Source organism: Dasypus novemcinctus, chromosome 9 (genome assembly GCF_030445035.2).
Source record: "Dasypus novemcinctus isolate mDasNov1 chromosome 9, mDasNov1.1.hap2, whole genome shotgun sequence".
Lineage (NCBI taxonomy): Eukaryota > Metazoa > Chordata > Mammalia > Cingulata > Dasypodidae > Dasypus > Dasypus novemcinctus.
In genome coordinates, this window is record NC_080681.1 from 117163628 (window position 1) to 117187925 (window position 24298).

The following is a 24298-nucleotide window of genomic DNA, read 5'->3' on the forward strand; positions in this document are numbered from 1 at the left end:
ATCCAGCTTGGCAGCTCCTTCCTGTATTATTAGAAAGTTCTTCCCCCTGTAGCTGAAATCCTCCCCCTCCCCCCAAGAACTGCCAGTCATTGGTCCTAGTTCTGCTTTCTGGGCCACACAGAGCCAGGAGGCACCCAGTTTGTCCCCTAGAAGATCTGAGCACATCTCCATGCCACCCCCAGCCCTCACACACACAACACCCTTCTCCAACACTGTCTCCTCACCCTGAACCCTCCCTGGCAATCTCCGCCCTCTTAGAGGGTGAAAGGAAATGGAGCACAGGGTGCAGGGCCTACCAATCTGGGTGCAGCCGTGGCCGGGTCATGCCACGTGCTGGTGGGGAAACAGAGGCACAGGGTGGGGCTCCGAATGCTGACGTACCAGTACGTGACTCTACGGGCAGTGTTGTTGTTGTTATTGTTTTATTTTTTATTTTTTGCACTAGCCTTGTGTTTTAACAACAAGGGTTCTCTGCTGCAGGCTCATTTGCAAGTTTCTCAAGGTTGGTTTTTTTTTTCCCCACTACGATGTTCCAAAGTTGTAATCCCAAACACAGTGCGGAATTTTTGTCTTCTTTAAAAATAACAATAATAATAACTTCTGCCACCAAGTGTTAGGGGTTCAGAAGGCTGCACGGCTGGATCACCGCGCTGCGGCAGCCGTGGGGGTCAGGCACTATTAAACTTTCCTTGCTTCAGAGAAAGCAAGTGAGGCTCAGTGAGCCTGGGTGACGTCCCTGAGGCCGCGCGGGGAGAGCCTGAGGCAAAACCTGGATTCAAACCCAGGCTTGGGCTCAAGTCCTCTCATTTAGCCACAGCGCCGGGCTGTCATTTCTGGCATCTCCACCAGCGATCACGACAAACAAAATCAGCTTTTATCCTAAAATAACGAGACTAGCACGGCAGGTGGGGCCGGCCGGGAGTGCAATTCTCTGGGACCTGCGCAGAGAAAAGCAGGCAGCCCTTCCTTCGGGGAACGCCGCCACCTAGTGGGCGGCCGGGGGCGGAGGCCTGGCGACAGGTGCGGAAGGCGGCAGAGCGGGGCACACAGGTGCGGGGCACACAGGTGCGGGGGGCGGGGCCCACCTTGTTGAGGCTGCTGCGGTCGCTGACGCTCTTGGTCAGCTGCTGGATCTCGGCCACCTGGTCGGCCAGCCGCTTCTGCTCGTTGAGCTTCTCGGCCAGCGTCTCCAGCTCCGTGAGGGCCAGCTGCAGCGAGAGCCGGTCCGGGTGGCCTCTGGGCGTGTTCTTGAGCATGTCCTGCCGGGGCCAGACAGCCGGGGCTCAGAACCCCGAGCAGCCCCCAGCCTCCATCGCCCCTGCGCGGGCCAGGCCTAAGGGGCTGGAGCACCCGGCCTCGAGGAAGAGCCAACGCGCCAGAAAAATGAAACCAACGCGTGGCCACTCCCTGGCCGAGTGACACGCCTTGAGCTTAGCACTCCCGCCGCCTGGTAGCTCTGATGACAGAGAGGAAGTCGCCACTGCGTCCCCTGGGCCTGGCAGCCACCCTCCTGGGCCCCGTGGTGGGAGACCACCCCTGCCTCGGGACCGGCAGCCAGCTGGGAGGTCCCCCAGCGCTCGGGGCCCCGCAGTCGGTACACTGGCTGCCCATCTCCTCCAAGCTAGGACCCCTCCCCGGCCCCGCAGCTCCCGCGAGCTTCTTCCCCCTGCCGCAGCCTGCGCTCACACCCATACCGGTCACTCAGCCTTTCGCACAGGGGAGAGCAAAAGAGCCGGAGGGTAGGACCGGTTCTGCTGCAGGCTGGCCCCCAGGCCCCCGGCGGGCGGGTGGCTCGTGGCGCTCCCGCCTCCCGCCCTCGAGTCTGCCCCGTGCCCCATGGGGGTCGACGGTGGCCGGGATCCCCGCTTACCTGGAGCAGCAGGATGAACTGCGGGAACCTCTGGATGGGCTTCACCATCAGCCCGTAGAGGGTGACGCGGTCAGGGCTGCTCACCTGCCGCCGCTGGGGGAAAGAGGCCTCGTCACCCTCTGCCCCGAGCACCCGGCCCACGGGGTCCTCAGCACCAGCCCCCGGGACTCTGCTCAGCCGCAGGGAGAAGAGCTGCGGGAGGTCCCTGGACCCGCGGTCAGGGAACCCCTCCCACCGCTGGTGGGCCCTGCACAGCCCCCTCCCCTCAGGAGACCGCAGCAGTCACGTTAAGGTCTCTGAACCAAAGGCCTAGCAAGGAAGTTCAGCCATGGGTTCAAGAGATGAGCGCCCTAGAGGCTGACGCGGCCACCATTCCCTCCACTTTAACTGAGAGTGGCTGGGGCAGGCCGGGACGAGGTGCGGGGCACAGGGGACCCAGTGTCCTGCCTGGATCCGTGCCCACCACTCCATCCTCACACCTGCTGCTGTGATCCCAGCCCTCACCCTCCAGCTTCTCCACTGGCCTCCACTTCTGCCTGCCCCAGCTCAAGACTCTTCAATGGCTCCCCACTGCCTGAATATTACATTGTAGCCCCTGAGCCTGCAGGTCCAGCTGCCTCTTGGCCTTCTCTCCTGGGACCCCCAACAGGGACCAGGGGCTCACAGGACCCAGCCAGGCCTTCCCGCCCCACACCTGACCCTGACCTTTACCTACCACCCTTATACCTGGAGCCCCCTCTCCTCTGTCTCTACTGCTACAAACCCACCCCTTAGGACCTGTGTCAGCTGGACCCCCTTCAGAAAGCCCCTCCCCATCCCAAGTCCCCCCCCCCAGCCGGAGGCAGCGGGCTCCAGCACTGGGGCCACGTGATGCCTGAGCTTTTGAGGCGCCTGGCCCACCCTGCAGCCCCTGCCGGGGTCCCGCTCCTGAGGGCAGGCTCTCCGGCTGTCCCAGGGAAAGCAGGGGCAGCCCGGGCAGGGCTACACCAAGCGACACTATCTCCTGCTCGCAGCGGATGCTGAAGTTCTTCCAAGCCTTTATCTCGACTCTCCCACGTGGTCCCTGGGACACCCCTTGAGGCGTTCTCACCCCTGCACTGAGGAGGAAAAGGGCCAGCGCGGCAGGCTCTGAGCCAGCCCTGAAGCCCGCCAAGCCCAGCCCTCCAGGAGGGCACGGGCCCCGTCTCCGTCTCCGCCGGCCTCCCCCGAGCCGGGCCGTGCAGGCCCCTCGAGGCGCGGGCAAGGGGCCAGCAAGGCCCCCGAGTCTCCCTCCCCCGTCAGGGCGCGAGGGCCCCAGGCCGCTCTCGCTCTTTATGACCCTCCTCGAGGGGGACAGGAGGGAACGGTTTTCCTCCCACGAGACTGGGGGGTGCCCCAAAGGAAAGGGGGTGTCTGGGCCAAGGCGACGAGGGGAGGCCCTGGGGGCGGGCCGGAGGGGGCCCACCTTGAGGAACTCGAGGAACGCCGGCTTGGTGAGGCAGGCCTTCTTGATGGTGGACATGGCGCTGGTGAAGTTGTTCACGTAGTCGCTGTACACATCCAGCACCACGGACTTGGAGAACTGAAAGAGGCGCGGGCGCGGCCGGGGGCTCTCGTTAGCGCACGGGGAGGGGGCGCAGCCGGCACTTGCCCCGCACCCCGGGGCCCACCGTGCTCTGGGAGCATGGCCCGGAGGAGCTCAGCATGCCTGGGAGGTGAGCAGAGCCAGGAGCTCCACGGGCTGTGAGGAGACGGGCTCGGGGAGGTGGGACCCGGTCGCCTGCACAACAGGGTGGCACCGAGGGAAGGCCCGGGGTCCCGCCTGCCTGTCGGGGGCCTCCTTCCCAGCCCAGCAGCCGGGTCCAGGGGAGAGAGGCGAGGGGGAGCAGCGCAGCCTTCCTTTCGCTCCACTCACTTGCTCCCCCCTCCAGGAAACAAAACGCCCCTGGCCCTCCACCCTCGAGGACGCACTCCTGGCCCCTCGCCAGCAGCGCTGCACCCCATTGAGCCGCCACAGGTGGAGCTGGTTTACCTGGGGCCCCTCACTCGCTCACCTGAGCCTTTGGACACACAGCCCGGGGCACTGGGTCTACTTAGTGGATAGATTTGGGGCTATGGTTTCCAAAATATTATTTTTTCTTTTATGCAGCACAACCCCAAGGACCCGAAACACCAGAGTGGACCCTTCCCACCCCACCCCCCACTCATGAATCTCTGGGGCCCCAGGGGCTTTGTTTGAAAACCATGGGTCCAGGGCATCCCCTCAGTTCAGACAAGGAACCAGGCTCCAAAGAGGGCCCTGGGCCTGCCCGATGCTTCGGCACGGGGCTGGGACCGCGTGCAGGCCTCCTGGGTCCTGCTGGGGTACGCAGCCCCCACACCGTGAGGTGTCCTCCTGGGCCGAGGACATGCCTGGGCAAGCACCTCATGGGGGGCTCGCTCCACAAGCACTTGGTAAGAGTCCAGAACAGCCCAGTGGCTGCCCTGGGTACTGGGAGACCCACAGTCCCCCCGTGGTGCTCCCTGCTGGGCAGAGCCACAAGAGACCTGGCTTCGCTGGCATGTGGCCTGGCCGCCGTCGCCAAGGACATGCGGGAGCCTCAGGGTGTCCCACCCGCCCCCCGCTTCAGCCAGAGTGCTCAGGAGCCCTGCCCTCCTCTCACCCCACGGCTTGGGCAAGGTGACCAAGCAGAGGCAGGGGGCTGGGCCGGAGGAGCTCCAGAGGTCAGGCTGGCTGTGGTTTTACTTTGGGGACCCGAGGAAAGAAAGTGTGGAGGGGTGTGGGGGGCGCCCAGCCTAGCCACACCTACCGAAGCCACGAAGAGGTCCCCGATCTTCTCGGTGGCGTCCCACTCGGCCACGCGGGAGGACAGGGCAATCTGGAACATGGAGTGGCAGTGCAGGATCTCCTTCACCCGGAAGAACACGCCCTGGCACTTGCGGACGCTCAGCACCTTGGGCTCCATCTCCATCAGGGGGTTGCGGTAATCCTGGGGGGCGGGCGGCGGTGAGCGCCCAGTGGCCAGGCCGCGGCCCCTCCGCCCACTGCCCTCGTGGCGGCCGACAGGTGGACCTGCCCTCGCCTCGAGTTCCTGCTGGGAGGACCTCCACGGACAGGGCACTCCTGGCTGCCCTCTGCCCGCCCCTCTCCCAATGTCTGCATCAGGCTGAGTGGGGAAGAAGGGGGCCTCGTGGGGACCCTGCCCGCCAGGGGCTCTGGGGAGGCCAGGCCCAGGGCGAAGCTGGCCCACGGTCGGTTCTGACTGCAACAGAGCCAGGCTGCCTGGCCCCCCAGACCTGGCACCACACTCCCAACGACTTCTTCCGAAACGAGGTGAACTTTTGATCTCTACCTGCCTGATTCCTGACCTCCCTCTCTGCAGATCCCAACCCGGGAGGGGAAGAGAAGAGTGTTTGTGGCACCACCCACCCCGCAATTCCCTTCCCAGCTGGCCTCACTCTCCACACCCCCAGCATCCCAGGAAACTCGCCATGCCAGGAATTCAGGCAAGTCACGTGAGGATCTACTTAGCAACCCCTGGGTGTCCGGATGGTGAGAAAGAGGGGGGGGACTGTTGGCCTTGGGGACATCCAGGATGACGGGAGTCCCAGGTGCTGAGAAGGCACGGCGCCTTCCAGGCAGGGACGTGACCACGTGCTCGTGTTCCAGGGCGGCCCTCGTTTAAAAGAATTTCAGTTTTGTTCAGAAAATACAGTCGACCCCATGAATCTAAGGCATCAGGAATCCTTGGTGTCCCCCATTTAGAGGGCCTGCTGTCCCCCTAGGACAGTGCTGGCTTCTAGCCCCCTCCTCTCCAGCCTCCCTTGACGGCCCCCAAGCACTCCCTGTCCAGTGCTCCTCCGAGACCCTCCCTGGACCAGACCCCTGCAGCCATACCTGGAGTATCCGCTTCAAGGACTCCACGTAGCTGCCTTCGCTTTGCACAATCGACCCCAGAATATGCCTCCGGACCACCTGCCCGGGTCAAAAAGCATGGTCAGTGCCTGGACAGCCATCAGCCCAAAGCCAGCACCTGCTGTGTGCAGAGCCCCAGGTGGCCAGACGAGGGAGAAGCCACGGTCCCCCAGGAGGCGCCTTGGGCCTGGCTGGCCAGTGCTTCCTTCCAGGAGCCCCGTCCACTCCAGAGGAAAACCCGTGCTGCCCCCACTGCAGAGCCAGCCCCGAACGGGGCAGGGAGGGCGCTGGGATGCCGCCAGCCACATCCCAGTGCACACCCCCTGCTCGGCCTCTGCTCAGCTACGTCCAGGGGTGGAAGTGAAGGCTGCCGGCCAGAAGGACTGCCGAGAACCAGAGGGCAAGGAGGGATGGCGCCTCCCCAGCTCTCCAACCGCTGCCAGCGAGAGCCGGCGCCAGTGCGGCCATATCATCCTGATTTTCAAGAGGCCAAAATTCAGGTCCTCCTGCCAACTAAAAACCAGCAAGCCCCTTCCACTGAGCAGGCTGCCCCGGACACGTCTTGCTCATTGTCCTCACAACCAGAGGAAGCAGGGATCTCTTGCCCTGGTTCATGCCTGGGAAAACTCAGATTGGGAGGGGAAAAAACGTGACCCAGCCAAGATCACCGAGCAAAGCCGCCCCGATCTCAGTGCGAACTTTGGGAGAAGGAAGAGGCCCAGCTCTGGGGTGGGGGGTTGGGACATGGCAACTCCGACAGGTAGACAGAGGTGGAGGCCAGCACCTGCGCTCACCTACAGAGCCCCTGCTGAGCAGATTCACTCCATGCTTTCAACCATTTTTTTAACTGCAGCCCCTTTCTTCCAACGTCTTAGTTTGAAAATGGCTAAATAGGAGCTGTTCTGGTTGCCGTGGGGTGAGAGGCAAGAGGTCCAAACACTGGGGTCCCACCCCCACCCCCAGGCCAACAGCACGGCACCCACAGGGTCCTCTTGGTGCAACAACGAAGTCTGGTGGAGAAGAGAGCCCGGGAAGCAGGCCCCAGCCAGGGCCAACAGCCCCCTGACGGCCACTTCCCCTTCAAGACCAGCTGGGCCCCCGCCAGCCCTCCCCCTGCAGCCCCCCTGCCCCCACAGACCTGCTGAGGGCTCAGGCCGTCAGGCATGGGGCCCAGCTCCGGGGCTGGGGGCTTGATGTCTGTCACGCCGACCTCCAGGAGCCCCATGTCCTCCTCCTCCGAGTCACCTGAAAGCCGGACGGGCGGGTGATGCGGCCAGGGCAGGGCCCACGCTCCCCGCCCGGGCCCAGGGGCTGCGGACCGCCCAGAGCAGCCCTGGGGTGCCTCTGGGGGCGGGCGGCTCCTGCACCGCGTGCCACTCAAGCCTACTCGCAGCGCTGAACCCCCAGGGCCTAGAACTGTCCCTCGGTAAGTATACGGGAGGGGGGCGTGGGCAGGGAGGGCAATAAAGCAGCATCCTCCACGGCCCGTCGCTGTCCCCGCTGAGACCCGCCCACTCTGGCTGGGGAAGGCAGCCCGCCCGTGTCCCCATCACCAGGCACTAAAAATAGTTTTCTTCTTGGACGCCTAAAAGGGGGAAGAAAATAAGCTCCGAGAAGAACGGGCAGTTTGGCTCTGCGCTTTCATGTTTTAAAAAACATGCAAAGAGAATCAATAGGGAGAGAACTCAACCGGTGTCTGATAAGGAACGGGGGTGAGCGGGGTGGACCGGGGATGGAAGGCGGCACGCGACGGACGGAGGCTGGGGCACAGGGGAAGAGGCAGGGAAAGAGAGACGGGGGTCAGGCCAGGTGCAGAGGCCAGTCGTGGAGGGGTCAGGGCCCCACGCGAGAGAGGGGCAGGCCCGGGGCGATGCGGCCGGGGACGGCAGGAAGTGGGTGCTGTGGGGACGCTGGGCAGGAGTGAGGGCGGCCCCGGGGGCTGAGGGGGCAGGGACACTGGCGGGCGGGCCCTTACCTGAGCAGGAGAAGGAAGAGGAGGAGGAGGAGGGACAGCGGATGAGCGCGTGGGGGTGGGGGTGGCAAAGGCCCTCCTGCCTGGCCCACATGGTGGCCCGGGCATCACTGCGCACCCACCCCAGGCGCCGGCCCCGCGGCTTCCTCTTCCCCCACGCGCTGCTGGGCAGCATTCTTGGCTGGTGATTCGAGCCCGGCACGGCTATTAATAACCTCTGGTGGGAGGGTCACTTTAGGGAAGGCTCTGGGCTCATGGGCGGGGCGGCGCGGGCCCGGGGATAGCCCACTGGCCGGCCTCGGGGCGGGCGGGGTGGCGCAGGGACAGCTCCTGCCAGCCGGCCTGCCCTCCCTGCCTTTCTCCGGCCCATTCCACTGAGCTTGCAGGGGACACCCAGCCCTCTCTCGTCAGGAGCCAGCACTTCCCCGAAGGGATGTTTACCGAGCACCTGTGCCAGGCACCCCTGGGTTAGCTCTGCATCAGGTGCCTGGAGGGTGGGGCCAAACCCATTTTACAGATGAGGTCCCTGCAGCGTGGAGAGGGGAAGTGTGTGCGAGGTCATGCGGCCAGGAAGCTGTCGGGCCGGGCCCTGCGCCCAGGCCAGCCTGAGCACCCCAGTACCAAACGCCTCCATTCGCTGACCCCCCGCCAAGACTGACGCCAGGCACAGGGCCAGGAGCAGCTCTAGGCACTGCCCTGCCTCAAGCTGACCACAAGACAGATGCCAGATTAGCCCCACTGTACAGATGAGGAAACTGAGGCATGGAGGGGCTAGAATACTTGACTTTTCAAGAGGACACAGGTCTCAAAGTTCTCCCCCGCTTGAAAGCCTGCGCTCCTTCCCCTACACCCCTCTGCATGGCAGGCAGTCCCAGGCAAGGACTCCTTCGCTCCAAGGGTCCTGTCCACCCAGAGGTCACTGGCCGCTTGCCCACGGTACAGCGTTTCTCAGGCTCAGGCAGCGACCTGCACGGTTCACCTGCTGGAGGCAGGGACCCGCTCAGCTGCCACCTCCTCAGAGAGACCCCAAACAGGGTCGCCCCCTGGCCATCACGCTGCTCCCTCCCTCTGCTGTGTTCCCTTCTGGAGTTGGAATCCTGCCATTGCATTATATTATGGATCTACTCACTTAGGCTTTGTTTCCACCTCCCCTGACCAGAACAGCAGCCCTCGGGGGTGGGCGTCTCACCTGTCTTCTGTGTCCCAAGAGGTTAGGACAGCTCCCAGCACAAAGCAGATGAGTAAAGCTTGTCGAATGAATGACTGCTCGGCCGACCAAAGCTTACCACAGGATGCCTCCGTCTAAAACCCTCCAAGGACCCCCACCGTCCTCGAGATCAAGGGCAAGTGGCCAGCAGGGCTGGCGGAGCCTGTGCTGACCTGCCCAGCCCACCTCGCTCCAGCCAGGTGGCCCCACCCACCCCCTGCCGGGTGACAGCCCCTGCCCCTCCCACACTCACACACTCCAGCCGGGTGACCCGCCAATCCCCTGTCCCCCTGCTCCAGCCCAATGCTCTCCCCTCCTTTCCATGCCTGCGTCCTCAGACAAGTCACGGTGCCTGTTTCCTCATCTGCAAATGGGGCACGAGGGCCCTCGGGCCCCGTGTGGTGCTCATAAAGACACCTGAGTAACGGCAAAGCTCCCAGGAGGGTCCCTGGCACACAGTAAACACCCGGGAGCTCTCGACTGAGTCAAGAATCGTTCCCTGCACAGCGACTTCCCTGCCCCTGGCTCGGCACGTGCCGCCTCTCTGCCCGTTCCCCTCCCCTGATGGGCCTCGGTCTCCTTTTCCTTCTGGCCACAGCTTAGATTCCCTTCCACGAGCGCCCAGCCTGCGTGAGACCCCACTCGCCCACCTCCGCACTCCCTCCACGTGACCCACATCTCTCTCTGTGCCTGTCCGCCCACCGGGCCAGAGTTTCTGGGGAAACCCTGCTTCATTCACCCTGGTGTCCCTGCACCCAGCGCAGGGTGTGGCACTGTCACTCAACAATAACTCCCAGCTGGCTGGAAGGATGGGGGATGGACGAAGGAAGGGGAGAGTGCAAGGCCCGGTGAGCGGGGCAGCTCGCGGCAGGGGGTGGGGACAAAAGGAGGGCCCCACCTGTTCCCAAAGAGACGGGCCTCGCCTGCCAGGGGAGTGGGCAGCAGGCGGGAGCCAGAGCAGGCAGGGCTCAGTCCCCAAAGGCCACTGCAGAGCAGCCCAGACACACAACCGGCCCACTGCGACCTTACCAAGGACGTCTTTCCTGTGCAGAAAGGACACTTTCCGCATGACGGCAATCCTCGTCTTTTCCAGCCCGTCCTTGGTCCCGCTCTTGGCGGCCTTCATGAGCTGGGTCATCTGAGCAAACGCAGAGGGTCTCGTCAGGGAAGCTGGGGGGGAGGGGGTGGGCTGCAGGCACAGGCACCGCCTGGCCCGTTCCCACCAAGGAGGTGAGCAGCAGAGGCCAAGAGGGGTGGGGGGGCAGGGCCACCCCAAAAGACCTCCTGGGAGTGGGCAGGAAGGTGCCTTCGTGCCCTTGGGGTCTCCTGGAGTTGGGGGAACCCTCTTTATGGGCCAAGGGAGGTCCTAACCCAGTTATTCCCTTTGGGACAAATTACGTAGGTAGGGGTCAAATTAAGGAGCTGGGTGGCGCTGGGGGAAGCTGGAGTCACCTCCTGGTTCCGATCCCAGCTCTGCCACGTGGCTCTGGGGGAGCTGCTTGGCCTGTGAGCCTCCGTTTCCTCAGGCAAAGCCGAGGGTGACAGCAGTGCCCACCCATGCCAGGTTCCAAGAGGCCCCAGCAGGCAAGGTCTATGAAGGTGCTCGGACAGCAGGAAGTGCTGCACAGATGGGGGTGGCTACTTCAGGGTGACCAGAAAGAACTGAGCGTGCACCCCCATCCCGTCCACTGAGCCAAGTGAGGAGCCCTATCCCTTACCCCCTGACAGCCAGATTTCTCAACAAGCCACCACCCAGGAAAAGGGGAGAAGGCTGAATCTGCCCAGAGCGAGATGCAGCTTCCCACTCGTGGGAGGGTCCGTGGACACTGTGGGGCACAAGCCAAGCAGAGTGTGAGGTGCGTGGAGGGCAGTGCCAGGAGGGGAGCAGGCACCTAGGCAGGGAGCCCTGCGTTATCCTTTTGTCTCCCCAGCCCTGACTCCCAGCCCCAGAATCTTCCCCAACACACAGCCAGTGCGGTCTACTAGAACCTTCCTATGCCTGTGCTGCCCATCACGGTAGCCACCAGCCACGTGTGGGTGCAGGGCTCTTGACATGTGGCTGGTGCAACTGAGGAGCTGAATTCCTAATTCCACTTAATTTAAATTAGTTTAAATGTGAAGAACCACATGGCTACCATAACGGGCAGCACAGTTCTGGAAAAACCCTCTTCTTCCTGAAACTCTCTGCCGAGGCGGGGAGCAGTGGGTGGGATGGTCCCTGGTCTCCTCTGGTCTCACCAGCCCACTCCTCCCAACCACCTCTTGGTCCCCAGCTCAAGGGGTGAAGGGCTTCTTGGGGGGCTGAGCAAAGAAGGCCTGCTGAGAAGCCACAGGGGCCCTGGCGAGGGCAGAGGGGCGGTGGCTTTTCAGGAACAAGGTCAGCTTTCTGGAAACAAGCAGCCGACAGGAAAGGGAAGTCCCCCGGCCTCCCTTCATCTAGATGTGCAATTCTAACCCAGCAATGCTCAGCCTTTTGGGAGATGGGCAGGGGTCACAGAATCCTTTAGGAAGCTAATGAAAGGGCTGGATGTGGACCCAGGAAGGTAGAAAATGCGGAACTGATGCTCATTCATTCTGGGATACGTCCTCTGGGGGCCCCAACGCCTAGACTGGAAACCTGTTAGAGCCTGTTCCTGTCTAGGAGAAAGCCATCGATGGGGCTGGCCTGTGGACCCCCCAAAGTGGTCTTTAAGGGCTCCATGGAGGCTTTTCTCTTGGCATTTTCCTCTGCAAATTAGAACAACAGGCCAATGCCCAGGACGGCGTCCCCAGGCCAACGCACGTCCACCGGCTCTCAACGCGCGGCAGGGGCGGGGGTCTCGCCCGGGGCTGGGGGCTGGAGAAAGTGCCCTGCTCCTAGACTCTGTCTTTCGCCTGCTCCAGGTCCCCCTCCAGTCTCATCCTGCCCCACCCCGGTACTGGCTCTCAGGAGATGTCTGTAGAGGGCGAAGCCCACCTCCTCCTCCTTCTCCTCCTCCTCCTCCTCATCCTCCTCCCAGGGCCGCTTCCGGTGACACGGCAGCGCTGCAGGATGGCGCTCGGGCCGTGGCACTGGGCAGACTCAGGCTTGAACCCCAGCTCTGCCGGTTCCTCCGCTCCGGCCTCACTGGCCTCCTGGGGCCCGTGGGCACTCACGGGGAGGGTGAACGTGACATCGGCCCCCAGCGGCTGAGCTAGGAGCTCCTTACAGCGCCCCTGGGGCCGCTTCACAGAGAGGGAGCCAAGGCTCAGGGTCACACAGCAAGGAAGCAGCGGGCCTGGGTGCACAGCCAGGCCCACGGGCCTCCAGAGGCCCCGCCCTGCACCCCGCCCAGTCCCCAGCACTGAGCTCCCTGTGAGGAGATGCCGCTTTCTCCTGGACGTCCTCGCCCTGGTTGGCTCTAACAGCTGGGGAGCGGGGGTGGGGGGAGCCGCCAACGTCACCAGCACCTGCACTTTTCAAAGTGTACCCCAAACCCACTGCTGGTAGATATGCAGATTCCTGGGACTCAGCCCGCACCTCCCACATCAGCAGCTCCGGGGTGCGGCTCAGGACTCTGCACCTGACAAGGCACTCGGGTGACTGTGAAGACACTAAAGTCTGAAACCTTCACCGGAAGACTTGTGGAGAGCCAGGATTTTACCAGAGGGAGGGGAGAAAAACACGTGGCAAGGAGGAGGACAGGAGCAAGCGGGCCCAAGGCGCCCACCATCCGGGTCAAATGCGGCCAGGTCCCCGGCCTCGGGCAGCGCGGGGGCGGGGGCGGGCGCTGGGGGCTGAGATCCACCTTCCACAGCCCCAGGAGCAGCAGGCAAAGCCCCGGGAGCCACAGCCAGGAGGTGACCCCATCAAGGACTGGGGAGGGACAGACAGACAATACCTTACAATCGTACTTGTGCTTCAGCTCCTGCATGTCTCTCCCCCCAACTCTTAAAGCCAAGATGTCTCTCTTAGTCCTGGCGTATCTCTCCTTTAGCCTAGTCAGGTCTGGAGAAAGCTGGAGCCCCCAAGCAGCCAGGCAGAAGGAGAGCAGGTGAGAGGAGCAGGCGGGCAGGGGGGAGACAAACACAGACAACAGAGGAGAAAGGAGACTTAGATCAAGTGGTGGAGGGACAACTCGGGGCGGGTGGCACTGGGAGCCTGGGGCTGACACGCAGCAGTCCAGCGAGGCCCCTGCTGGATCTGCCCCAGGAGCAGCCAACCCCAACGGGCCAGGCAGCTGAGACTGGGTCTCTGCACAAAGAATCCCAGCCGCTGGGAGGAGAGGGCTGAGGGGAACAAGCACAGGCCTCCCAACCTCAGGGAAGGAGAACAATGCTCAGAGGTCCAGGGCCATGTCCTCTCTCCATTCCTGGGGCCCAGCTTAGGGCTTGCAACAAGGGAGGTTCTCAGTAAGTTTGTGGGATGAATGGATGGCAAGGGGATAAATACATGGGAAGATGGATGGGTGACTGGCTAGCTGGGCAGGTGGATGGTTGAACAGGTGGTTGGGTGGATATACAGATGGATGAGTAGAGGAACAGGTGGATGGATGGATGGATGGATGGATGGATGGATGGATGGATGGATGGATGGATGGATGGATGGACAGGTAGATAAAGGGATGGGTGAGCAAATGGATAAATATGGATGGGTGGCTATATAGCTGGGCAAATGGACAGATAGATGGATGAACAGACAGGCAGATGGATGGATGAAAGGATGTGTAGCAGTACGCTACCAGCTATTCAAGAAAAAGAGCCCTGCTTTATAGCATTTCCATGGTGTGAATACTCTCACCATGGCCAATTTCAAGTACCAACGTGACATCACTGCATATGGAGTTGAGTGATGGAAAGAGATGTGCACAGCTGGTTCTCATGAATAGCAGAAGCTGGCTTCAGCACCCCAAAGGAGGAAGGGGAGGATGAATGGAGGAATGGGTGCATAGATGGGAGGGAGGGAGGTAAGGAGGCTTATCAGTTGGGAGGATGGATGGATGGATGGATGGACAGACAGAAGGACAAATGGATAGATGTTCAAATACATGAACTGAACAACAGTGGTATGAAGTGCACACAAGGCCAAGCCAGGCACAGCTTCTAGATAAGTAGACAAGTAGAGGGGTCAAGAATACGCGCTCTGGAGGCAGGCCCGCATTCAAACCATGGCTCCTCATTCACTAGATAGAAAATTCTCTTTACCTCTCCGAGTTTCAGCTTCCTCATGAGTAAAGTGGCCATAATAATACCTACTTCACAAGGTTGTTTAGATGATTAAGTGGACAATACATGTAAAGCCTAGAGCTTAGTAAGTGCTCAAAAATTGGAAGCCATTACTATATTATTCTATTTTTCAAATTACAAGCACTCATTATTTGTTGAATGGATGAATAGTTGAATGGTTGTGTGGCTCATTGGCTGGATGGATAGTAAGTGGATGGATGGATGGATGGGTGGTGGTGGGTGGGTGTGAAGGTAGACAGATGGATGGATGGATGGACAAGGTATTTTCTTTTATCTCATACGTGTACTGAGTACCAATCAGCTTAACCACCTACTGGCTGTGTGATCCTAAGTATATCACTGAGCCACTCCAACCTTCAATCACACAGGTCCTCTCATCAATAAAATGAGAATATTAATGCCAATAAGACCAGCCACTTTAGGGTATTGGGAAAATTAAATGGACCATTTTGTAAACTGCAGTGCATTAGACAAATGTCCAGGACAGGGATCTTTGTTACCCAGCCTCCTGAAAAACTGGCGAGTGTAGGATTTGGACTGAGTTCTGTTTCATCTATAAATAAATAAGATGCCCCTCAAATATTAGACTCAGAGGTCAACTGCTGAGTTGGCCAGATCAGAGCAGGGGACTGAGCAAGGCTGAGGTGCGAGCTGGCATTTCTGTACGAACCCACGGGTTCCGCCCAGCCCCCCACCAACTGGATCCACCTTGACTATGAAGCTACAATCGGGAAGTGGAAGAGTTCAGTGCAGCCCATCCCCACATCTGAAAAAAAAATCCCAGGGGTCATGAATGGCAAACAGCAGGATGCTCGTTAACAGGATGAAGATGCTTTCACCTGGACCTCTAAGGCAGTCCTTTGCAGACCCTTCGGCCATTTTCTTGGGCAAGACTCCCCTGGCTACAGCTGGCCCCTTGAGACACCTGAGGAACCTGCCACTTCTCTTGCAGCTTGCAGGTACCAGGCCCATGGTCAGATTCCAAGGACAGGACAGAACACTTGCCCTGATGCCTAACTGCCCTGCAGCACACACAACGCAGCCAGGCAGTGGTGGCCCAGAGACATGCAGCCGTGATGCCAGGCAGGGAGCAGGTGCACCCCAAGCAGCTCAGGGGTGCCAATGACCAGAGTCAGGGCTCAGCCAGGGTTCCTCTGCAAAAGTGGATGCCTCTCTCTCTCCCCAGGAGTCTGCCGTTCAGGGGCTGACGGGCCTTGGACCACAGCCAGAGAAAAAGTTCTCGTGGTTAGAAATTCCAAGACCTTTGCCACATTGTTTATCTACTGAGGACGAGTCCAAAGCCCCCAGTTGAGGGTCTGAGGGACATCAGCTCACAAGCAGCCCTTAGAGACCCCACTCCCGGGGCCAGGCCGTGGGTGCGCTTCAGCCCAGCATGTCCCAGTGTGCACGGTGGGCCCCCTTCATTTCCTTGGAATGAGGTCCTGGCATCTGCAGTTTCGACCAGCTGCCCGTGTGGTTCTGATGCCCATGAGGACCACTGCTCCCTCCCAAATTCAGCCTTTGGGAGATACCCCCAGTTCCCCCTCCGGCCCCAGCCAGAAGGCAGGAGAATGGGAAAGTGACCATGCAAGAGCCGGAGGGACAGCCAGAGGCTGAGAATAAGGATCAGGCTCCCCTCTGGTCTCACCACCAGAGCAGCCAAGGTGCAGAGCCCTGCCCACGGAGCGGGAGGCCACCCAGGGGCCTCGGCAGCTTCTTAACCAAGGCCCCTCCTCCCCTAAAGACCTGCACACCGCCCCTTCCTCGACTTGTGCTGGGGCCATTCCCCCTGCCTGGAACACCTGTCCCAGCGCCAGACTCACCTGTCTCGGCAGCGTCCTCTGATTGGCCTCGTGAGGTCCCCTCCCCTTTCGGGCCTGGGCCAGCCAGCTGGCCCACGGGCCCGTGTTTACGTAAAGGCCTTCTTGGTTTGATTTCTGATAAACTGTTTCACATTCGCTATCTCCTCCCAGACCAGAAAGGTTCTCGGAGCGCAGACCGGGTCTGCCTGTTCCCAAGTGTCCCCATGATCCTCAGATATGAACGCGGCACACAGTAGGTGTCATAAAGGCTTAGCCTTTTCTCAAGGCTGTTGTCCTTGGCCAACCCCGTGGAGGCCCGGCCCTAGCCCTCCTCAGCCCCCATGTTTCCTGCGGACTTGGGGAGCCATCTTGGTTTGAGGACGGGCCCCCGAAAGCCTTAGGCATGGGCGCTGCTCTGCTTAGCCTCCCCCAATTCCCAGAAGTGGGTCCGGGACCCTAGGAAGGACCTGGAGGCCCCCGGGGGAAGGCTTACGGTGACAATAGTCCCAGCCCCAGCCTGGGGCCCCTGCTCTTGTTCCTGCAATGCCGGTGCCCGGCCAGCAGGTGGCGCTCACCTGCCCTTTGAGGAGGGGTGGAGGCGGGGCCGGGCCACCCTGGCCTGGCAGGGCGGGGAAGAAGCTGCTCCCGTGAAATCCCCAATCTCAGCGGGGACAGAATCTGCCTTCTGACGGCTTCAGTAGAATAATGTGGGAGGAGAGAGGATGTCAGAGAGGAGGAGACAGCTTGTCCTCCAGCTTCAGGGACTCCCTCCATGAATCAGGCAGAATGACCCCCGCCCAGGCAGGGACACAGGAAAGCCAAATGCCTGAAGGGCCAGCTAAAGGGTTTGCACAGCAGCCTCCATTCGTCCACTTTCCTGGGGCAGTGTGGTCTGAGAGTTGGTCGCGTTCTTTAGGAAAGGGAGACCAGGTGGATTTGCTCCAAATGCCAACTTTAAAGGATTGGCTGGGCTGCCTGGAGCCCCGTGTTGAGAAGGATTCTGAAGCCAGATCTGAGCCTGGCGGGGACGATCATCATGATCCACTGCTAGGGTCTGCCACAGGAATGGGGTCTGGAGGAGGGGGCATTAACCTTGCCCGTTCCAGATGTAGGGCGTTCCACAACCAAACAGCAAGGCCTGTGGACCGGCTCCTGTTTGGGGGTTACGGGGCCGTTCCACTCTCCCTGTAGAACGACTGGGAATTACTGACATCTGGACACAAGTCTCAGGTCTGGCCCCCATCGCCCCGCCCCCTCCCTGAGGGGGTCTCGGGGCCCTGGCTGGGGTGAAAGACATCCCGTGCCCCCCTCACCTTGGGCTGGAAGGACACTCGGTGCTTGGCGGGCTCCACCTCCGGCTTGGCCTCCTCCCCAGAGTCCTCGCTGTAGCTCTCGAACTCGCTGGAGCTCCAGCCTAGGTCCTCAGCCTCCCGCAGAGCCCCGTCGCGGTGCACGTCTTCATACAGCAAGGTCTTCTCCGCCCCTGCCGGCCATGGGGCAGGCTGGTGAGCAGGCGGCCCCGCGGCCCAAACCGACCCGACTGCGGGCCTCAGACCCAGTTTCTGGACCCGGGCTGTGAATGAGGCCCAGGACCCGAGGCCCCGGCTGGGCCTCCTCATCCGTAAACAGAGGTGATGACGACACAGCACGCACCTCCTTGGGGGAGGATGCCCGAGAAAATGCCAAAAAGCTCCCGAGGCGCACACGGCACCCAGCAGCTGGGTCACTTCTTTTTAAACTCGGCGTTGCTTTTCGGTGATCTGAGTGCTCCTGCTGGGCTTCTGGGCATTTTTTTTTGGTGGAAAAGGAAGACTTAGGGTTAGGGACTCTGGCTCAGCACTTTGAGGGAGGAGTCACTGAGACGCCCAGGAAGGGGCCACCCCAGAGTCCGGCACCAGGCAGGCCCTCGGGCCCCGGAACCTCGCCCCGAAACCTCGCCCCGAAGCGGCGGTTCCCATGTGGGTGCAGGATGGGCCAGCAGGGGGCGCGCCTGGCCCGGAATCCAGGAGCATCCCGTCCTCTTCCAAAGCCCCACCAGGAATGGCTTGGACTGAAACTTGGGGATGAAGGGGGGAGAGTCCACTGATCTGGAGGGACGGGTCACACCAGGGTGGGGGGGGCTTTGGGGGACGTTGTCAAGTTGGAGTGTGAAACACTGCCACTGCCTGGAGCTGGAACGCCTGGGTCGCCTCCCAGGGCCACCGCTGATGGCTGGGAGATCTCTGGCAAGTCCCTGCGCCCCTGGGGGCTTCTATTCCCATCTATTACCTGGCGGTGAGGGGCCGACCTCACAAAAGGGGGGTCAGAAGTACAGCAGATGAAAATGCCTTCTCCACTCAGAAGACAGATGGCTTGGGAAAATGTTTAAAAATTAATAACCTGCCATAAAGGAGTAGGATGATACAGCCCACTCTTAAATGTTTAGACAGAGGGAGAATGATATAAAGTGACAAAAAGTGAAGAGTTGGTAAATCTGGGTGTCTGGGTGGGGAGTATATTGGAGTTCTCTGTATTATTTTTGCAACTTTCCTGTAAGCTTGAAATTATTTCAAAAGAAAAAAGTAATAACCCACGTGGAAATTATATCGAAAACCAAGGCACTTTGCCTTCAGAGACCTCTCGGCAAAATGGGGATGATAACAAGCTGAGAGGCTGAGGAAATAAAATATGCACACAAAGCTCTTCCCACGAGCCGGGCACGTGGCAAGCGTTCAGTGGAGCAGCCGGCCGTGGGGGCTCCGGGGGGCTCAGGTGTGTGCACACTCAGGAAAGCGGCGTGGGAGGAGGGTTGAGGAGATTGTCAGCCAAAGAACCAGCAGATCCACTGAGGCTTAGCTAGAGATTCAGGTCCCAGGATCAAGAAGGAACACGAGGTTATTTTTATGCAAAAGACAATAGTGACTAATGTCTCCAGGGAGAGGAGCAGCTGACGAACAGGCTGTGGCCTTTAAAGGGCTGGGCTGATGGCCCCAGACCGCAGGGGAGGCCCCACATCCTGTGCCCAGAGGGGCAGAGCCCAGTTCTTGCCACACTGCCTTCTGAGAGCACCCCACCATCCTGACAGTCACCCTGGGGGCCCGGAGAGCCCCTCCAGCAGGGGCAGTGTCACCAGATTCCTGAGTCTGGACCGCGTCCTGGGTGCCAAGTCCTCAGCTTTCAGGGCCCCATGGTACTGAACCCCACTTCCTCCTGCCTTGACAGAGCGCTTGCTGCACAGCTTACCACCCCGTGCTCAGCTGTACCCCAATTACTCATGGAATCCAGGCAATGACCCCAGGATTTCCAGGTGCATCAACTGAGTTCTCTGGGCTCCCCAAAGCCCCCTGAGTTAGGGAGGTACCCCCACTTAATATGCAGATGCTCCCTCTGAAGTCTGGGGCCCTCGGCAGGACGTAACTGGGGCAGCGCCATTGCCACCAGGCTCCGTGCGGAGCACCCTCTGAGCGCAGGCCCTGAGCCGGCCCGGCCTCGCCTCACTCCCTCCTCCCTCAGCCCCGGTGGCGGGTGTCACCAGCTCCTGCGCGCGGGCTCTGAGCCAGGACGCAGGCGCAGGCTGTCGACTCAGAGCCACGGGCTCTTCACCACCTCATGGGAAAACGCCAGCGTGGCAGGGCCAGGCCACAGCCACCCGAGCCCACCCGGGACCCACACGGCCTGGGAACTAGGCAGGTGCTCAGGGGGCACTCGGAGACCAAGGAAAGTTGCTCCATTTGATTTTAGGTGGGAAAACAACCTAATAGGCCTAAGCAAATGCTGAGGCCTCTCAGTGGCTCAGACCTCCCAGCTCTGGAACCTTCCAACAAGCTCCCACTGCCCCCCAGCACAGTGTGCCCTCCCCCCACCTCTCCTCGGATTCATGTGTGAACCGAAAGCTGGGGAGCCAGGAATGCGGCCTGGGGGCCTCGGGCCCTGTCATGTGGTCTGTGGGCCTCACCCATTGCACTGTGCTCAACCCCAGGATGGTGCCAACCGCCTCTATCAGACTAGGAGCACCTAAAGAGCAGGCACTGTGTGTTCCCATTAGATGGGGAGCCCCTGAAGGTAAGCAGAGTAGTGGAGTAGGAAAAGCAGAGTGAGATGGACATCAATTCAAATCCTTGCTGTGGGATCTGGGATCTGAGGCTTACCCTCTCTGATGCGACTGTCAATTGTAATCATAAGCACCCCCTGTCGAACTGATGGAGTTGATGGTATAGTGGGAGCCATTGTGGGGCATGTATTATAAAATATCACCCAAATCCTCCTGGGTTAGGGGACAGACCACTGAACTTGGGGCTTGCATGCCAGCCCAGCATCTACGGAGTATCCTTGTCTGTAATGAGGACACAAGAGCCCCAAATCAGTTTTGGAGCAGATCACACAAGACAAAATGTAAACAGCAGGTGTCGAACCAGAGATGGCTCTTGCTGACTGCTGGTGAACATTCCTCCTCCCGGGGCAGTTCTCTCTCCTGGGGAAGTCAGGCCCAGCTCCAGCAGGACTTCCCTCCCCCACTCCGTCCCCTACTCCAAGTGAGTAATCAGGGAACGATGGGGAGAGGGGACAGGTTTAGAGAGGGGGTTCAGAAGAGTCCCCCAAAACTCAGCCAGCAGAGTCCTGGTCAGTGAAAAGGCAAGTCGATGAGGATACCCCACCCCACCCCCACTCCCTCTGCAGCCACGAGTCCCCCCTCCTACCAGCCACCCGCCCCCCAGGAGCAGGCTGACTGATGTGCTTTATCTGCCCTACTCTTGTGGTCCGACCATTTGTCCACCTGCCGACAGCCCGTGGGGTCTGGACCATTATCCCAGTTTCCGGAGGGAGGCGCCAAGGCTTGGAGGACGTGGTGACTCACCCTGCCCCTGGAGCCCCTCCCCAGCCTGGCCGCACCCCCAGCCACCTCCAGAGCCTCCCCAGTGACTGCGGTGGTTGGTTTTTGAAAGCTAAAGGAGGGGCACGGGGCTGGGTGGGGACAGGGAAGGATCCGGAAGAAGAGCCCCCCGTCCCCGTCCTCCTTCCCCTGTCCCCAGAGACATGGGAAAGATGACGTACCAGGCTGATGGGCATCCAGGTTCTCGCAAGGGACGTCGTCGTAAATCACATCCTCTTCCAGGGCAGGGAAGGTGAACCGGTCGACTGCGGGCGAAGGAAGAGAAACAGCACATAAAGGCTGGGGCTGGCAGCGGCCAGCGGGGAGCTGACATCAGAGCTGCGGCCGCCTGCGGCTCCCTCCCCGAGGCCGGCGCCGCAGCATCCCCGGCTGGGCACCCGAGCCGGCGGAGCCCCCACCAGCCGCTCCCTGGATCGGCCGGCCCCCGCCTCTGCCCACCCCAGCTCCCACCCGGAGGGCTCCAGTGACCGTGCAGACCCTCGCCTGCCCCCCTGCCGCCCACGGGCCCCCCATCCAGCACCTCAGGGGGCAAGAAGCAGCCCAGCACCGGGGCCCTGGCCCGGGGAGCATCTTCGCAGCCCAGGCCCCCAGGACTAGCCCCGTCCCACGGAGCAGGGGCCCAAAGGAACCACTTCCAGAGTCTGGCCAGGGCAAAGCAGTGCTAGTGAGTAAGCAGAAAATGACGGGGGCCCGGGGCAGATCTGGGGTTGAGAAAAGCACCCCCAAAATTCAGTCAGCAGGGTCCCGATGAGCGAAAAGCTAAATCGATGAACTCCTTCCTCACCCCACTATCTCCCTGGGCAGCGGTGAGCAGGGCAGAGAGCACCCCGACCACCTTAGCAGCTGCCCAGGTGGAAACGGGAGGGAGCCCAGTCTCTGCCTCCACAAGGAAGGGAGTGCACCTGCTGAGCTAGATTTGGAAAACCAGTCCCTTCTGTGGCTCCCAGACCTTGCCGGAAGACAGGGTATAGGGTGTAGGGGCAGGTGCACTGGAAGGTCCCTGCTGGCCCTGGCAGCTCCTGACGCTCCCCACCATCGGCCCCAGTGTCCAGCTGGGGCCACCATCGGTGCTTCCTCCCTTCCTCCCACTCTGCCTCCTAAACAGACAATCAGTCCACCCCGTTCGGCACAGCAGCCTCTCTCTCCTGGATTGCCGTGACAGCCCCTGTCACTCGGCTCCTGGCCCCCCTTGTGTTGTACCCTCACCTGCACCCCGAGCGATGAGACTGAAATGCACAGGTGGCTCATCACTCCTTTCCGAGGCTGCCTGTGGCCTGGGATAGAGCTCGAGCTCCTAAGCACGGCCCAGGGTTCGGTGGTGAGACTGGCGGCCTCCCCTCCCCGCTCCCCTGGGACGCTGCCCTCCATCAGGCTGACCCGCTCGTCATCGCCCCAGATGCTCCCCCTCACCCCCGGGATCGAGCACCAGCGGGTTTCTCTTTCCCTCCCTCTCTGCCTGCAGGACCTGGCCCCAGCCCTCCTTCGGCCCACCTCCCCTTCCTGACCCCTGCACACTGCAGGCAACCCCCTGGCTACACGTCTGGTTCTTCTCCCAGAGAGACTTGCCCTGGCATCCACAGTGCACCCTCCACCCAGCTACCTGGCCTGTTGCAGGAGCTCCATAAGTATTTGCCAAACAGGTGCACGGGGCCCCTGGCTCCATTCGACTCATCAGGAGTCGAACGGGGCGCGTCTCCGAGGATGGGCAGTGGCCGCCCACCCCAGAGCAGCCTCCCAGCCACCGGCAGCTCCAAGGAGGACGGCCCCTGACCCGCCTGAGCCCAGCTTAGTGCTCAGTCCAGAGACCTGGCTAAGAGCTGGGGCGGGCAGTGGGGACGTGGAGGGGGCACTCACTGCGTCGGGAGCTCTTCCGCTTCCAGGTGGAACGCCGGACCCGGGAGGAGGCTGCACCCACGGCATCCCCATTGCTCACCACGGCCGGCACGCTGAGGGTCAGGAAACAGGGTCAGGGGCCATCAAGGGGACGGCCGTCCCAAAGCCTCTGCAGCTCCTTGCTAGGTCAGCAGGGCGCACAGGGGTCAGGGCCCGGCTGACGCTGTCAGTCAGGGGGCTGGGGAGGCCCGGGGCTCTAGGAATCAGACAGGCCTCTTCCCCTCTCGCGGCTGGTCTTTGGAAGGCACGATAAGGCCTGCCCTGCTACTCGACAAATGCACAAAGATCCACCGTCTCCACCGCCACAAGCCTCAAGCACTCTACACGGTACCCCTTCCCAATCCCTTCTCCCAGGGAAGCTGAGGGCTGGCGGCTCCCAGCATGTCGCTGTGTCATGAGGTCCCTTGCCCTCTCTGTGACTGTTCAGCCATCCATCTTTTTCAAGGAGAGAAACAGCACTCAGCGTAGAGTCAGAGACGCAAGCTCCAGAGTCCACCCGAGTTCATGGAGTTCAAGCCTCCAAGAAATACCGTTACCGCCCAGCACCGAGGTTGCAGTGCAGGTTAACCAAGAGCACACGTGAAGACCCTTTGCCAGCTCTGAAGGGGGAGTGGGGGTGGGAGAAGTACTATTGGGTGAAGTCAGGCATCTACAGAAGCATCTGGAACAATGTAATGAGCATATTAAACCAGAAATACAAGCCTCCCTGTCTTAGTTTGACACAGCTGGCTGGCTTAAACATCAGGAAAGTGTTTTCTCCCAGTTTTGGAGGCTCAAAGTCCAAAATCAAGGCATCAGCAGGAGCGAGCTTTCTCTGAAGTCCAGCGTACTGGGGTGGCTCGCCGGCAATCCGTAACTCGGCCCCTGTCTCCATCGCATGGCCATCTGTCTCCTTCGGCCTCCTCCTCTCTGTCCAAAATTCCTCTGCTTCTAAGGACTCTAGTCATACTGGATTAGGGCCTGCACTGATCTGGTTTTCTCTCTCTCACCTTAACTAACGGCATCACCAAAGATCCCGTTTACAAATGAGCTACATCCTCAGCAGCGGGGGGTTAGGACTTGAGTCTGTCTTTTTGGGGGTGGGATTCAATCAGTAACGCTCCAGAGAGCACATTGTCAACAGACAGCAGCCGGCCAGTTACTGGACCTGGCTTCCGGGGCTGGGGAGCTGGGGGTCCCACCGCACAGCAGAGCCTGGTAGCCCCAGGGGCAGGGAGACGGGTGCTTCGGGGGCCTGGGCTGGAGCCCACCACCCACTCCTCACTTCCACTTTGCTGAACCTCTACTCTGTGCCCAGGCTGAGCTGAATGCTGGAGGGATGCCCACTTGAGAGCAACAACTTCCAAGAGAGGTCACTGCAGCCACTGTCCAGCTGAGGAAGCAGGTCACAACCATCAAGTACCTGGCCCCGTCCCCTGGCTGGCGAGGGGTGGAGCGTGGCCTGAGCTGAGCCTGTCTGCCCGCAAGGCCTGGTCTCCACACCAGCTCTGCTGCCCCCAGGCTGGGGCAGGTGCTCCCCAGGCCGACGAGAGGGCAAGGCCCTGCCAGGCGAGGGACGCGCGCGCAAAGCAGGGGGTGTCACGT

General features: G+C 61.1%; 1 protein-coding gene across 9 annotated transcripts in view; it reads right to left on the reverse strand.

Annotated features, from left to right (window-relative positions):
- ARHGEF10L (Rho guanine nucleotide exchange factor 10 like) overlaps positions 1-24298 on the reverse strand; it is a 169667-nt gene that overhangs the window by 71361 nt on the left and 74008 nt on the right. For 4 of the 9 annotated variants that reach the window (XM_058304283.2, XM_058304282.2, XM_058304284.1 and 1 more), the window contains exons 5-15: positions 22676-22767; positions 20983-21066; positions 17265-17434; positions 12805-12921; positions 9974-10082; positions 6904-7010; positions 5748-5825; positions 4660-4839; positions 3315-3431; positions 1871-1963; positions 1086-1259 (exon numbers count right to left, since the gene is read on the reverse strand). In XM_058304283.2, coding sequence (XP_058160266.1) covers positions 1086-1259; positions 1871-1963; positions 3315-3431; positions 4660-4839; positions 5748-5825; positions 6904-7010; positions 9974-10082; positions 12805-12921; positions 17265-17434; positions 20983-21066; positions 22676-22767 — 1321 coding nt within the window. Of the gene's footprint in view, positions 1-1085; positions 1260-1870; positions 1964-3314; positions 3432-4659; positions 4840-5747; positions 5826-6903; positions 7011-7740; positions 8150-9973; positions 10083-12804; positions 12922-17264; positions 17435-20982; positions 21067-22675; positions 22768-24298 lie in introns of those variants that run through there. The other 5 variants (XM_058304285.2, XM_058304286.1, XM_058304287.1 and 2 more) reach the window with 3 other exon arrangements.